The sequence below is a fragment of the Dendropsophus ebraccatus genome, chromosome 11, assembly GCF_027789765.1.
Source record: "Dendropsophus ebraccatus isolate aDenEbr1 chromosome 11, aDenEbr1.pat, whole genome shotgun sequence".
Taxonomy (NCBI): Eukaryota; Metazoa; Chordata; class Amphibia; order Anura; family Hylidae; genus Dendropsophus; species Dendropsophus ebraccatus.
Genome location: NC_091464.1, coordinates 83647132 through 83663469, shown reverse-complemented (window position 1 = coordinate 83663469; position 16338 = coordinate 83647132). Strand labels below are relative to the sequence as shown.

General features: G+C 42.7%; 1 protein-coding gene across 4 annotated transcripts in view; it reads left to right on the top strand.

Moving 5' to 3' along the window:
• Positions 1 to 16338, top strand: part of ANKRD13B (ankyrin repeat domain 13B) — a 143409-nt gene that overhangs the window by 108738 nt on the left and 18333 nt on the right. For all 4 annotated transcript variants that reach the window (XM_069944964.1, XM_069944963.1, XM_069944967.1 and 1 more), the window contains exons 4-8: positions 1472 to 1517; positions 5203 to 5346; positions 5943 to 6132; positions 12774 to 12840; positions 15359 to 15440. In XM_069944964.1, the coding sequence (XP_069801065.1) occupies positions 1472 to 1517; positions 5203 to 5346; positions 5943 to 6132; positions 12774 to 12840; positions 15359 to 15440 (529 nt within the window). The remainder of the gene's footprint in view (positions 1 to 1471; positions 1518 to 5202; positions 5347 to 5942; positions 6133 to 12773; positions 12841 to 15358; positions 15441 to 16338) is intronic.

Sequence of the window (16338 nt, the reverse complement as noted above, 5' to 3'; positions counted from 1 at the left end):
TTAAACAAGTCAAATAAGACCTATATACGCCGCACCTACAACAGTAAAGTGTTAGTGAAATAGTGAAAAAATATTTATATACAATGTCAAATTCCAATACCTCATCAGAAGGACACCCAAATCGAGTGAAGTAGGGCATGGTCTACATAAAAGCTCTCAGCGAAAAATCTATATTCAATCCTGCCGGTTGTAATGAATTTAATCTGGCTATCCATTGTGCCTCTCTTCTTTTCAACAATTTCTGCCTATCTCCACCTCGTCTAGGAGGATATACTCTATCAATGATACAAAATCTCAATTGGTTCACAGTATGTCCACAATCTTTAAAGTGGCGGGGTACAGGTAACTCAAGTTTTTCTGTGCGAATTGAGGACTTGTGATTATTTAGGCGAGTGCGACATTCTGTGGTGGTTTCTCCGACATAGATCCGAGGGCAGGGGCACTGAAGAACATAAATTTCATGGTCAGATTTACATGTGAGATGGTATCTAAGTTTGTACTGCTTGTGTGTGATCGGATGCGTGTAGATATCACCTTTCAGCATAAGGGGACAATTTTCACATCCTAGGCAGGGAAAGCTACCAGGTTTTAATGTAGAGGATAGGTCTAACGTCTCACGGTAAGTATCCGCATGTACCAATTTGTCTCGTAGACTAGGGGCTCGTCTGTATGAGAAAAGAGGAGGAGATCTGAAGAGCGGTATGTTAGTATGGTAATTGGAAATGATGCTCCAATGTTTTCTAATGATATAGGAGATACGGGAGCTGTACACATTATAAGTAGATATGAACGGAATTCTACCCTCTGAACTCAACCTCTTCCCATCATTGGTGTCCTGTTTCGGTTGTCTGATTTGTGTCATACTTCTTTTAATGAGTTTATTGGGATATCCCCTACTTTGAAACTTCTGCCCCATCTCATCTAATCTCCTTTCTAGTGTGTTAGGGTCCTCAACTATCCTTTTCACACGTAGGAGCTGACTGCGTGGCAGGGATTCAACCCCAGAAAAATGGTTGAATCCCTGCCACGCAGTCAGCTCCTACGTGTGATATATATGTGATGGACTACACTGTTTCACTGTACAATTATAGTTACACTATAGCACTTTACAGTTATGATGTTTGTTTATATTTTGTGATTATGATGATGTCACTAATTGTTGGGCTGTCCTTATGTGTGTTATATACCAGCCCCTTACTGCTGATTACATTGCTTGACAAAGATCTCATTGGGAAGATTGAAACGTTGCATACTGGGTGAATAAACTAAACCACTTTTATTCACTAAAATTGGAGTGCCGCCTTTTCCTATATCTTGTTAGATTACCTTCGGGACCTTGGATATATATATATATATATATATATATATATATATATATATATATATATAATATATATACCCTAGTGGGTAAATGTGTACAGGAAAGACTATATGTGAAGACAATTGTTATTTTCTCTTTTCCCCCTCATAGGCACAGGACTTTTATGTAGAAATGAAATGGGAGTTTACCAGTTGGGGTGAGTAGTGAGATACAATGATATATTAACTTATGTTTTGTTTTTAGGGAAACATTACTGGATTGGTTGCATGCTTTTCCCAGCACACATGGACACCAAATGGGGCCAGACTGGGTTTGGCAGCAAAGATAAAATTTACATTTAGTTGATTAGTCCACAGCCCCAGTTTTTACACAAGTAAGAGAACCTAACAGAAAACATATTCTATTAGGTGATGGAAGAGATATGTGCAGAATCAGACTACATAGAGTATTTTGTAGTCTGTTACCATTGGAGACATACAGGCCTACCTAGGACTTTGTAGTCAAGAGAATTTGCAAAGCTTTTTGTTAGATACAGTAGAGAAATTAAAAAACAATGGTTGGGTGGGTGTACAGGGGTTGGTCACTTTATAGTTAAATTGCTTAGTGTACAGTATTGCTTGGTGTACAGTAGTAGTAGTAGTAGTAGTAGCAGTGGTAGTAAGTGTACTCACTGCACTAGCTGAGAGTAGCTCCCTGTGTACCTTATAGAGCTAAAATCACACTCCTCTCCTCCAGGCTGGGCTGTCCTGCTCTGTAGTGATTCTGTCCATACGATGGCCGATATGGAGGAGCATGTGACCATGACTTGTCCTCAGTGTCCACCGCTGAGCTTGTATATGCCTATGGAGGACACAAAGGTCACATGCTCCTCCATGTCGGCCATGTTATGGACAGAATCACCACAGAACAGGACAGCACAGTCTGGAGGAGGGGAGTCTGATTTTTGCTCTATGAGGTACACAGAGAGCTGCTGTCAGTATATATAGTGAATACACTTACTAATACTATACACAACATTTTTACTATAAAGTAATCAACCCCTATAAGGGCTATGTACACCCACCCAACTAATTTTTTTAAAATTTCTTTAATGTATCTAAAAAATGCGTGCAAATGCATGTGGCCTACTGTTTCCTATGTACAGCTCCTATGTTATCCTGTAGGTCTCCGATGGTAACAGACTACAAACAAACCCTGCAGTCATCCCTTCCTTCTATCACTTACTTCTTGGCAACTTACCAAATGTATAGTACAATAGAAGACATAATGGAATATGTTCCCTTTAAGATATTTATAGATCTACATTTAGATATTCCTATGTATGTAAAGCTTTTCTGAACTAAAGATTTCTATTAAGATATTACAATAGTGTATGCTATTTAGACCTAATTTACAGGTTTACGACCAAGGAGATGACTGAAACATTCTCCTTGCTGCCTCTTCCTATGTAAGTTGAATGAGCAGAAGAACAAAGGGGTTTAGCAGTTGTGGTAATGCAAATAGTGTAGCATACCCAAACACTCACTGTAGTGTAAGAGTACCTTATATATCACCACTGACTTGTATCCCAACCCCAGAAGCAGTATCGTGAGCAGCAATATTGCAGATCATTGTCCTGTTTCTGGGATTGAGATACAAAGGAGAGCCGATGTATACAATACGGTATCTACTGTACTGTACATTAACCATAGAAGTCTATGGAGAGAGGAGAGGTGGATGAGGAAATGGGGGAATGAGGAGTAGAGGAATCTTATAGAAACTGAGACTCTGCAAGCTTGTCTAACAAGCTGGATTCTCAGCTTATGCCACTCTATAATGTTTTCCATGCTGCTGCAAATTCTTGTATTTTTACCCTTGAAAACAAAATTAGGGACATTTATTAAGGAGTCTAATGTGCGCAACTATTCTAGTGGGGATTGGTGTGTATTTTGTTCCTTTTGACTGATTGAAAAAAATGTAGCACTTCCATAGTGAATGTATCTAAGTAAAAAGTCACAAAAATGCAAAAATTGCACAAGCACATTTACCAGGTACTGACCAGACGTAGGCCTGCATCTGTTTGTGCAACTTTTTTAAAAAGTCGCAAATGATAAATTGGGTGCTAATCCCGGATTATGTGAACTTTTGGATGAATACTGAAAACAGGCAGATTAAAAAAAAGTCACATCTAAAAAATATTTGCCTGTCTAAGGCTATGTTCACACTACGTAAGTTTCCGGCCATAGCGCACTCCGTGAATAAGCGGCCGGAGATTTACGTAGTTTGCGTACAATGGAAAGTATACGATCTACGGCTGCACAGTTCACACTACGTACGAACTTACGCCCAGATCGTATGCGGTGCCTTAAAAAATGAACCAGACCATTGTTTCGGGACGGAAATGCCGTAACTTACGCCCGTAGCATAACATGCGGTCCCGTACAGAGTGGTGATTTCTTCATTTTTACACTTTGATTTGCCGATCCAAAAGGTTCTGTGGGGTGTCCGGGGCTAGCCGAAGATATCCAAGTAAAAGACCGCTGTCAGATCGTTACGTACGCCGCTCGGGAAGCGTACGTAGCTTACGGGCGTAAGTTCGCGGACAATACATAGCCGGCTGCCGCAACTTGCGTAAATCCCGGCCGGAGTTTTACACGTATATGTCCGGCCGCGAAAAATATGCGGCCGGACATATACGTTGTGTAATACTGGTTGATAAATAGAACTTAGACCGAAAATGTTCGAAAAATCCAATTATTCACTCAAAATTAGGTGCAAAACCCTTGATAAATTTCCCCCAATGTTTTTTCATAACAGGATGGCCACATTTTTTAAACTTTTTTTCAGGCTTTTTTTTTTTTTTTTTGCAACTAATTGGAAAGTGACCCAAAAAAGTTTGACAGAATTCAATAATCAAAAAAAACTAAATAATTTTTTAACCGTACCATGGCGTACTGCAGCTTAAGGCTATGTTCACACTACGTATATACGTTTGAAACTCCGGCCGGGACTTTACGCAAGTTGCGGCCGGATACGTACGGACCGCAAACTTACGCCCGTAGTGTACTTACGCTTCCTGAGCGCTCTTCGTAGCGATCTGACAGCGGTCTTTTACTTGGAAATCTTCGCCTAGCCCCGGACACCCCACAGAACCTTTTGGATCGGCACAAAAAGCTTTCAAAATGAAGAAATCACCACTACGTACGGGACCGCATGTAACGCTACGGGCGTAAGTTGGTTCATTTTTTACGGCGCCGCATACGACCCGGGCGTAGATCGTATACTTTACATTGTACGCAAACTACGTAAGTTTCCGGCCGCTTATTCACGGAACGCGCTACGGCCGGAAACTTACGTAGTGTGAACCCAGCCTAAAAGTGGCCCAAAATACTGCGTGTGAGCATGGCCTTGTATTCATTATATATCTGACATAAATCAATATTGAGCAATTATTGCGGGCAGTGCTGGTAATGGTAATGGTGCATTAGTTATATGAATGAAGCCCTGTAAATGACACCATCTGTGGACACATACACACGGCTGCGGATCTTATTCCTGCATTACATTCCTTCCATGCAGCGCACCATAAAACTCAGCCAGCGATTAGTTCTGTAAAATTGAGCAGTTGTAAAACTGTACGGCTGTTCAAAAATAGAAGCATAATCTTCCCTTGGATTCAGCATCCCTACAAAGGACACACACAGAGTCTCGGGGAATACACAACAGAGATGCAGCTCTCCTTTATCTGCTTGGCAGATGAATAAATAAAGTAGTCGGGACTTAAATGTTCTTAAAATTGTTGGACGTCTCTCTGCTTTCAGTCCGCATGACAAGAACTAATGCAGTAACTTGCAGAATCCTGGAATCGTTCCGGCACTTCTCTCTTTCTTCTGTCTCCGCAGTTCCCCTGGTCTCCAAGATTTGCCCCAGCGACACGTACAAGGTTTGGAAAAGTGGGCAGAACCTGCGCGTGGACACGACACTACTTGGGTTTGATCACATGACTTGGCAACGAGGGAACCGTAGTTTTATTTTCAGGGGACAAGGTGAGGAATGGAGATGAGCGCATCTCCAACGTTTGATTCCCGGCGGCTACACGAGTTGGATGCAGCCCTAAGGCTACCTGGAAAACATGGATAGGGCCGTATTACAAGGGACGATTATCGTTCAAAAAATCGTTAGATCTTTCAGATTTGAACGATAATTGTTTAGTGTAATAGCAGACAATGATTAAACGACCAACGAGAAATCGTTAGTCGTTTGATAGAATTTGGACCTATTTTTATCAATGATCGTTCACATGGAATAAGACGTCGTTCAGTCATTCGCAGTGGCCGCAAGAACAATTATAAGTAACGATCATCGTTCTGTGTAATTGAGTGAACGATTTCAGGTCGTTCGCCATAGCGCTCGTTTATAGTTTATCATTGATCGTGTAATAGTACTCATACAGCTCTACCCTAGGGCTGCATCCAACTTCTTTAGCCACCGGTAATCAAACGAAACACACTCGGGTTTGGAGGGACCCGAACGTTCTTGAGCTTCACTCATCTCTAGTGAGGAACCTTGAAAACATATATGTGCATGATATTGTTGTCATTTTATACCATTTCTAAATGTAGACTGAATTATACATTCACAGACACCAGCGCCGTGGTCATGGAAATCGATCATGACAGAAGAGTTGTCTTCTCCGAAACTCTGACTTTAGGTTCCCAGGACAATGATGTTCTGCTGGCTGCTGTGCAGCCCACCGAAGAACAGGCCATGAGTCGCCTCACAGCCCCTGTGGTCACTACTCAGTTAGATACCAAGAACATTGCCTTTGAGAGGTAAGTGAGACAAACCAGGGTAACGGATATACAGTATATAGTCATGAAATAGGATCTTTCCAGAATCTTATGAGGTACAATGACTTAAAGGGGAAGTCCGGGCAAAAATAATTATAAGATATGTTCCCTTACGTCCCATTGGCATCACAACATATGGGGTAAATTCGCCCCTGCGAGCCCCTGGGACGAAGGAATATTTAATGAAAAAATAACAATTAAATTTTAATCCCCTCCTCCATGAGGTATAAATAGGCTCCACCTCCCCCTAGACCTCAGTCTTTTTTTACTTCGTTGCTGTTAGCCCTAGGGGACTTTGTCCCTCCTCCGTTTTTATGCTTTGTTAACCTGTTGCATTCAGGTTTTCTCTCCAGGTAATGATTGCTGGGATGCCGCTGGAGCCGGTGTCCAGGTAGTATCCTGATATTTGCTTCTGCAGGTCTTAGCTTTTAAGTTTTTCTTACCTAGTGCGTCTTGGAACGCACTCTGCGTGTCACCCGAGCCGCTGGCTTTTCTTCCAGTTGCATTCGACTGTGGAACGCATCGGCGGTGCGTGCGTCTCAGCACTGCGGCATCAGCGTCATGTAACTTCCGGGGGCCGGCAGCGGCGCGCGCTCTCTGCATGCCGGATTAGCTGTGTGTTCAAGGCAGAAGGTAAGCTGTTGCTACCTCTAGGTCTGGCTGTCTTCCTCTGGAAGGATTTTCTGTGGCTCATTTGGATCTAATAGAATACATCTGAGTGCAAAGTGCTGTGATCTCTCTTCTATATACTTAAAAGTAAGTGTTGCTGCCACCTAGTGTCTCTTTCCGATATCACTCTAGCCAGGCTAGTGGTTTATATGTATTGTAATACATTGATTATTTGCAGATGTCTGAAATGGAGACCAGTCCTGCTGCTGGTAAAAGACCTTCTAAAGAAGCACTTCATGTGCCGAGTGTGAGACTCCACTACCTGACGGCTATGGATACCGTAGGAGGATCATTTTTTCCAGATAAGATTCATCCTTTCTTTCATAAAAATATTTATGAATGCCTAAAAATATTTATAATGCCTAAGTACGCTGTCCTTCATGCAGACCTAAAACTATGAGGAGCCTGATGTTCAGGATGTAGCTGTATGGGTCAAGGACTATGTGCAAAAGACTTTAGCGGCTAATGAGAATCGCCGCCCGTGTCCTAAGTTAAAGACCAAATGGAGTATTTCTCTCTCTACTCCCAGCCTCTGAGTATATTACTTTATGGCTGTAGGATTATGGTCATTTTCAGTTTTACTGTAATTGATGAAGTTAACTCATCATCTTCTTCTGAAACCTCTTCTACTTCTGAAGATGAGAAAGAATTATTCAGGGGGTATTTCACAGCTGATAGAATTCACAAGCTCTGCTAAGCTGTGCAAGCTGAAATACACCCTGAGGAAATAGAAGAGGATAGGATTGGTCCTCCTCAAAAAAGCCTAGGGCTTTTTCTATGGGTAAGACTTCATTGTCTATGTTACAGGCGGCAAGGAACCGGAAAAGGCTCCGGGTTTGAGCAAGAGGTTTAAGACCTTATATGTTCTCAAGGAAGAACAATGTAAGGACTGGATTGAGCCTCCAAAGGTGGACCTGGCCATAGCCAAACTGTCAAAATGTACTGTGCTGCCTGCGGAGGACGGATCCAATCTTAAGGATCCGATGGATAGAAGGGTGGAGGTAGCCCTCAAGAGATCATATACGGCAGCGGCAGCCCAAGGGGCAGTCTCCATTTCTTCTTTTGAGGTTTCTAGAAGCCTAAGAAGATGGCTGACCAAGGTCCAGGAAAATTTGGAAGCTAGAGCTAGCAGGGACAAGGTCCTTCGCTCCTTAAAAAAGGTCATTATGGCCATTGACTTCCTCTGCGATGATGCATCTCAGGGAACCAGGTTAGCGTAAAAAAACTAGTACGCTCTCAACCGCTGCCGAAGGGCGCTATGGTTAAAACCCTGGGTTGGAGATGCTAACTCCAAAATTCAGCTCTGTAATATGGAGTTCCAGCCAGGTAGGCTGTTTGGCTCTGAGCTGGATAAATTAATGGAGGAATTGTCTGACAAGGAGGGGAAGTCCCTACCATTGTCCTATAAGAGCGGTGATTCCTTTCGCAGAGCAAAATCTCCTCAGCGAGGCAAAGGGAGATACCAGTACAGAGGTCGAGGAAGAAACTATTCCAGAAGAGGTTCTGGGAAGCAGCAGAATAAGGACACCAACAAGAAACCAGACTTCTGACGCAGAAGCTGTCCAGTGGGAACACGTCTGAGTTTGTTTCTCCCTGCCTGGGAAGAATTAAGAAAAGATCACTGGGTGTTAAATATTATTCAAAATGGTTATGTCCTTCATTTATCATCTCTTCCTCCTCCAAGATTTCTTCTGTCAAGAAATCTTAAGCCAGAAAGACACTTAGTCCTAGAGACAGAAATTCTTTACCTCCTTTCCATTGAGGCTCTAGAGGATGTTCCTCTATCAGAGATCGGTCAGGGAGTTTACTCCCCAGTGTTACTAGTGCTGAAGCCATCCGGAAATTGGAGGCTTATTATAGATTTGCGATATCTCAACAGGTGCATCGTAAAGAAGACGTTCCACATGGAGAACATAAGATCGGTAAAATCTATCCTCCAGGAGGGAGATTTTATGGTCACCATAGATCTACCGGATGCATATCTTCATGTACCGATTCTGAAGGCTCACAGGAAAGCCTTCGCCATCCAAATCCAGGGGAAGGTAAGACACTTACAATTCAAAGTCCTTCCATCCGGAATACCTCCGCACCCTTTGTTTTCACAAAGGTAGTGTCACCATGATGGTTCGCTTCCGTTTACAGGGGATAAAGTTATCCCTTACCTTGATGATTGGTTGATTATGACTCAGACTCAGGATCTTCTGAGAGTTCAGTTGATCTATGTCCAGGACATACTTCAACAATTAGGTTGGCTTATCAACATAGAGAAATCAGACTTAATTCCTAATTCCTCCTCGTCAGGTATCCATAAGAACATAAATGCGCTTTCTAGGGCTCCTTGCCTCAGCTGCGGACGCGGTGCCATGGGCGTTATGGCACATGAGATTTCTTCAGAGAGAAGCACTAACAGTATGGAACCGAGGACTGAAGGACTTGGATGCGATGCATGTTCTATCGACTCAAACAAGACATTCTCTAATGTGGTGGAGACAAGTCAAACATGGAGTTTTATTTTCAGAACCACACTGGATAACCATCACGACAGATGCTTCAGGAACAGGTTGGGGAGCTCATCTGACAGTCATCACGACTGCAGGATCTTGGAGTCAACAGGAATCCGCTCTGCCCTCCAACGTGAGGGAGCTTAGAGCGATTTACCTAGCTCTTCTTCATTTTTCTCCTCCTATTTTACAGAGAGCAGTCAGAATCCGGATGAACGACATGACCTGTGTGGCGTACCTAAACAGGGAGGTACCAGATCCCCTTCTCTCCTCAGGGAAGTAGAGAAGATTTTTCTGTTGGGCAGAAACCAGAATAACCAGACTCTCTGCGATTCATATCAGGGGTGTCGACAATATATTGGCGGATTGACTGAGTCGAGGCCTGACATTACCGGGGGAATGGTCTCTCTCAAGGAGAGTGTTCATTCAGTTAACCCAGAGGTGGGGGCTTCCTCAGAGAGACCTCATGGCATCAGCAAGCAATGCCAAACTGAGGAATTTCTGCTCCCTTTACAGGGCAGACAATGCCACGGTAGTGGACTCAATGACAATACCATGGACATACCAACTGGCGTATATCTTTCCTCCCATAGCCATGATTCCCACAGTTTGACGAAGATCAGTCTAGATCAGTCGTCAGTAATAATAATAACTCCCTTCTGGCCGAAGGGGTCATGGTTCACCCTGCCCATGAATATGAGCAGAGGGGAATTTTGGAGATTACCTCTGCATCCGGATCTAATATTCCAGGGTCAACATCTGTGCAGGAATCTTTCCAGCCTCAGCTTGACAGCTCGGAGACTGAGAGGACCGTATTGGACTCTAGTTTTTCTGAGAAGGTATAGTATACTCTTTCTCACGCTCGTAGTTGCACTACAAATAAATCTTATGCACGGATTTGGAAGATTTTCAAGATTGGTGTGCAAGCAGGAGTATTGATGGACTTAAACCTTCTACTCCACAGTCATTGAAGTTTTTACAGGAAGGCTTCTATAAAGGATTAAAACCTAGTTCCATCAAGGTGCAGATAGCAGCCCTCTCTGCACACCTAAACTCACGTTTCTTTCAGATCTTGGGAGGTAAAGAATTTTGTTAAGGCTAGACTAGGCCTAACCTGGTAAAGCAGGTAGACCCATGGGACTTATCCTTTGTGTTGAGACGCCTGTGTCTTCCTCCCTTTAAGCCTTGGGAGGAAGTAGACTTCAAGTTAACATTGAAAGTTTCTCTTTTACTAGCCATTACCTCTGCTAAGAGAGTTGGAGAACTTCAAGCCCTTGGCTCCGCACCTCCATACGTGATTTTTTCCCAAGACAAAGTTATCCTTAGGTTCCTTCCAGGATTCCTGCCTATGGTGACTTCATTTGCCAACATCAACCAGCCAATAGTATTGCCTGTATTTTCTCCTACTGGATCATCTAAAGAAGACTTGGATCTTTCTTTATTGGACGTATCCAGAGCTATCAAGATCTATCTACATAGAGTAGGTGATTTTCGTAAAGACGAGAATTTCTTTATCCCTTTCACAGGAAAGAACAAGGGGAGAAAGGCTTCAAAACCTTCAATATCCAGATGGATCTGTGACTCCATTGCCTTATGTTACTCCTCTGCTGATCTGGATCCACCAGAATTTACCAGGGCTCACTCTACTAGAGCTGTGGCCTCCACTTGGGCAGAGCGTGCCGCTGTGCCACTTGAGGACATATGCCAGGCAGCTACCTGGTCGTCTTTGACTACCTTTGTGAGATATTTCAGGCTGGATACTTCTTTCTTGTCAAGAGCAACCTTTGCAAGATCTGTTCTTAATGCGGACGTAATAAATAACCCGCCCATTGGGGATAATGCTTGCTAATTCCCCATATGTTGTGATGCCAATGGGACGTAAGGGAAGCTAAAATTATTATGTTAATTTGTTTTCCCTAAGACCCATTGGCATCACAAGACTCCCTCCCTGTGTTTTATGTTTCTTTATAATTAGACTGAGGTCTAGGGGGAGGTGGAGCCTATTTATACCTCATGGAGGAGGGGATTAAAATTTAATTGTTATTTTTTCATTAAATATTCCTTCGTCCCAGGGGCTCGCAGGGGCGAATTTACCCCATATGTTGTGATGCCAATGGGTCTTAGGGAAAACAAATTAACGTAATAATTTTAGCTTATTGCACAACAAAAGTTATGAAAATTACTAATAGACCCTTATTATGGGAGATGCACCTATAGTGCATTTTCCCTGCACTTACTACAGCATGGTGGGTTCAGGTCTTTGTAAAGTTTGTGATGTCACGTCACATAAACTGCCGACACCTGCTGCTCCAGTCTGTCCCACCGCTGCAGCAGGCGTCGGCAGTTTATGTGTCGTGACATCACCAACTTTACAGAGACCTGAACACGCCATGCTGTAGTAAGTGCAGGGAAAATGCACTATAGGTGCATCTACCATAATAAGGGTCTATTAGTAATTTTCATAACTTTTGTTGGGCATCCACTAAATTTCAACAGTGTGTGAACATAGCCTTTCTGTGTTTTCAATCCACTCCTGGTTTTGGTTGCAAAATACTGAGCAAAAATACCATGTGGGAACATAGCCTAAAATTGCAAAAAAAAAACACTGGCAGAATTTTTTTCATTCTTGCCCCAATAAAAAGTTATTAAAAGTGAATCAATGTACCCCAATACCATGGTATTACAGGGAGCTGCTATGAGCCCCTATTACACAAGGCGATGTAGAGGAAACCAGCGCTGTCAGCCCTCGCTTGCTCCTCGTTCCATGCAGGATGCCGGCGCTAATACATACGTCTGCAGCGGGTGGGTAAGAGTTGGGGGGAGCGCCTGGGTGATCGATTGATCGTCCGGGCAGCCCATAGAAGATAGCAGCGCTCTGCTGCCGCCACTCCTATTCCACAGAATGATGGCAGCATATCGCTTCTATATGAGTCATGTTGAAAGACAACGAAAGACAACGATCAGACGACATTGTTTATGTTGGCTGATTGTTGTCTTCTATGACCGTAACGGACGATAAACGTTTTGTGTAATAGGGCCTATAACTAATATAATCTGACTATTGGAGACTTGCTAGTTTTGCAATATTCTTGAAAATAACTTGAAAGGTTGGAGCTTTTCTTAAAGTATCCGGCAACGTCTCACGGTAGGAAGGAGGTTGTCCAGTTCAAGCAGTAAGGAATAGATCTTGAGAGCGGCTTAAAGTAAAATTGTGTATATAAAGCAGTGAAGCTGTCTGTTTTTGGTCCTAGCTTTATCAGAACAGTCAGGCAGTACAGGTTGGCAAGACTTCAGTGCTGGGTGACACCGCTCCGAATCTTCATTAGGATACTTGGTCTGGAATATTCCGATAACGTAGGCTGCAGCAGCTCTGCATCTGTTACTTCATAGATACGGTCCTCAGTCGTGATTGTAAGGACACATTCATGCTTTCTTTCTTATTTCCCATCACAGAAACAAATCAGGAATCCTTGGATGGAGAAGTGAGAAAACTGAGGTTATCAACGGCTACGAGGCAAAGGTTAGAAGCATAGCCTCAGCGGTAATCTAGATGGGGAGGAGAAGACTGAAGGGAACACTCAGATGATGGATTGTTGGGAAAGAAATTGCAGTGTATCCTGATGAATGTAGCTATATGTCCTTGGGAGAACCTATAGTCAGCGGCACAGCAGAACCTCTCTACCGATCCCTACTTACGTTCATGCCATTAAAACAGCTGGGCCCTTAGAGGGGTTGTTCACCAAAAATGTTTTCTTTCAATTCAACTGGTGTCAGAAAGTACCAGAGATTTGTAATTTACGTCTATTAAAAAATCTCTGGGTTTCAAGCATTTATCAGCTGCTGTGTGTCCTGCAGGAAGTGGTGTATTCTTTCCAGTCTGACACAGTGCTCTCTGCTGCCACCTCTGTCCATGTCAGGAACTGTCCAGACCAGTAGAAAATCCCCATAGAAAACCTCTCCTTCTCTCCAAACTTTAAAGAATACACCTCTTCCTGCAGGACTTACAGGAGCTGACGAGTACTGGAAGACTTGAGATTATTTAATAAAAGTAAATGACAAATATCTTGCACTTTCTTGCACCAGCTGATTTGAAAGAAAATATTTTTTGGTGAACAACCCCTTTAAAGGGGTATTCCCATCTCAAGAAGTTTATAGGATAGGGCATAACAAGCTGATCAGTGAGGAACCAACCAATAGGAACCCACATGGTATTTAGAACGAAGGTGAAAGACGAATGCACTGTTTGTTCTGTATCGGCCTTCCGAACACTGCAAAGTGCTGAGCTTGGCAATACTCAGAAACCCTATAGAGAATGAATAAGGGACTGGCTGTGCTCCATTCTTTATGGGGGCAAATTTCTTACCATTTCCCCTATATTTCTGCAGTTGGATCCCCACCAATCAGCTTGTTATTCCCAATCATATGCATAGGGGCTAATGTTTGGTTTTAGGACTACCCCTTTAGTGTAGGTGATTTACCAGGCACAAGTATATGTGGTACAAATAAAACACTTGTGTAATTTTTGTGCACGTCACTTTATTAGATATCCCAATAATAGTAACAGTAACCCCCTAAATGAGCTAAAGAAGATTGGTTCCTGCTCTGTCGGACCCCTGTCCATGTGTTACATAGCATTATTATGGATGCATGGGACACTCTGTTACTAAATAAATGTATGGTCAGACAATCTCTATTCTTCCCTAGTAGATATGTTCCCTGTCCACATGGACTCAATATTTCACTTTGAAACCGAGCGAGAAGAGTCGCATGATGCAGACCATTGAGTCCTGAGAGTCCCTGTTAAAGGAGAAGTCCGGCAAACATTTTTTATTTAAGTATTGTATTGCCTCCCAAAAGTTATATAAATCCCCAACATACACTTATTATGGGAAATGCTTATAAAGGGCTTTTTTCCTGCACTTACTACTGCATCAAGGCGTCACTTCCTGGATAACATGGTGATGTCACTTCCTGGATAACATGGTGATGTCACTTCCTGGATAACATGGTGAGGTCACTTCCTGGATAACATGGTGAGGTCACTTCCTGGATAACATGCTGATGGCACTTCCTGGATAACACGGTGATGGCACTTCCTGGATAACATGGTGATGTGACGCCCCCACTCCTAGAGCTGTGCGGGCTGTGGCTGCTAGAGAGGATGATGGCAGGGGGACACTGAGGGACACAGGGCTTTGGAGGGACACTGATCATCCCTCTGCCATCATTCTCTCCAGAAGCCACAGCCCGCATAGCTCTGGGATTCGGGTCCTGACATCACCATATTATCCAGGAAGTGACATCACCATGTTGTCCAGGATGTGACATCACCATGTTATCCAGGAAGTGACATCACCATGTTATCCAGGAAGTGACATCACCATGTTATCCAGGAAGTGACATCACCATGTTATAAAGGAAGTGACATCACCATGTTATCCAGGAAGTGAAGCCTTGATGCAGTAGTAAGTGCAGGGAAAAAAGCACTTCATAAGCATTTCCCGTAAGTGTGTATTGTGGATTTGTATAACTTTTGGGGGGCAATACAATACTTTAATAAAAACTTTTGCTGGACTTTAACCCTACTTTAACCTACAATGGAGTCTGTTGAATTTTTTGTCATGGGGCCTATTGTTTAAGCAGAAATAGTTATTTGTGCTGCTCTATTTTTTCCATCAAATATGACAGAATCTGGGACTAAATCTCCAACAAGATGGAAACAGTGACTACAACCCGATAGAAATATTAGAGGTGAAATCATGTTACATTAGATGCAGCAAGGTCGGGTTCTTAAGAGTTTTGCATCATCATCCACCCATTAGAGTGTATGGGGTATTTTTATGACATTGGTTCTGGCTGTATGAGGCCTAGTCATATAGAGCAGGATCAGAGGCCTCAGTTTACTGACATAACTACACAACCAAAAGTATGTAAGATAAATGAATTGAATAACCCCATAACTGATGGCTGATAGTCAATCATTGTATGTAAATGTGCAGAAAGATACTTGGGTTATACCTGTGTCATTCTTCCCTTAGGTATATGGGGCTTCCAATGTAGAATTAATTACTAGAACCCGCACAGAACATTTATCCGACCAGCACAAGGGAAAGAGCAAAGGTAACGTCACATCTCAGCTACTTAACTCATACTGTCCCCATAAGGCTACGTTCACATTGCATGCATGCGTACATTTGGCATATGCACCAGGAAATACCCCTGGCACCTGTTCCATGTCAGTTCATAGATCCTAGTGTCTAGTGGTTGCCAAGAGATTATACTTTTGGCATCTACCAGATAGTTATACATCAGCAATTGTTCCTGTTAAAGGGGTTGTTCACCATTTTTTTTGTTTCAAATCAACTGGTGCGAGAAAGCGGAGGATATTTGTAATTTACTTCCATTAAAAAATCTCCAGTCTTACAGTACTTATCAGCTGCTGTGAGTCCTGCAGGAAGTGGTGTATTCTTTCCAGTCTGACACAGTGCTCTCTGCTGCCACCTCTGTCCAAAACAGGAACTGTCCAGAGCAGTAGCAAATCCCCATGGAAAACCTTTCCTGGTCTCTAGACTATAAAAAACACTTCCTGCAGGACTTACAGATATCTGGCACTTTTTGGCATCAGTTGATTTGAAAAAAAAAATTTTTTTTTTGTGAACAACCCCTTTAAGAGTCAGGTAGGCAATATGCACACAGCTCAACAATAAAAGATTGTATTACACTACAGTGACTTCTTTATACTCTTAAATTGGTATTATAGGGATTGCTAAATCTTCTGGAATAAAGTTATGTGTAATACCATTGTAGATAAAAACAAAAAAACTAAATCTAGTTTCGTAATCCATTTTGATGACTAAATTATGTTATGTATTTATGGGCCTACATCAGACTAAAACTGGGAAGAACTGTGGGCAATGTCACTAGTTACATGAACAAAGGGCCCCACTGAGTATCAGTTCTGTAGTATGTATTGCAGGTCATAGCCATTTACTTCAGTGTGCACTATAAACTCTATGGG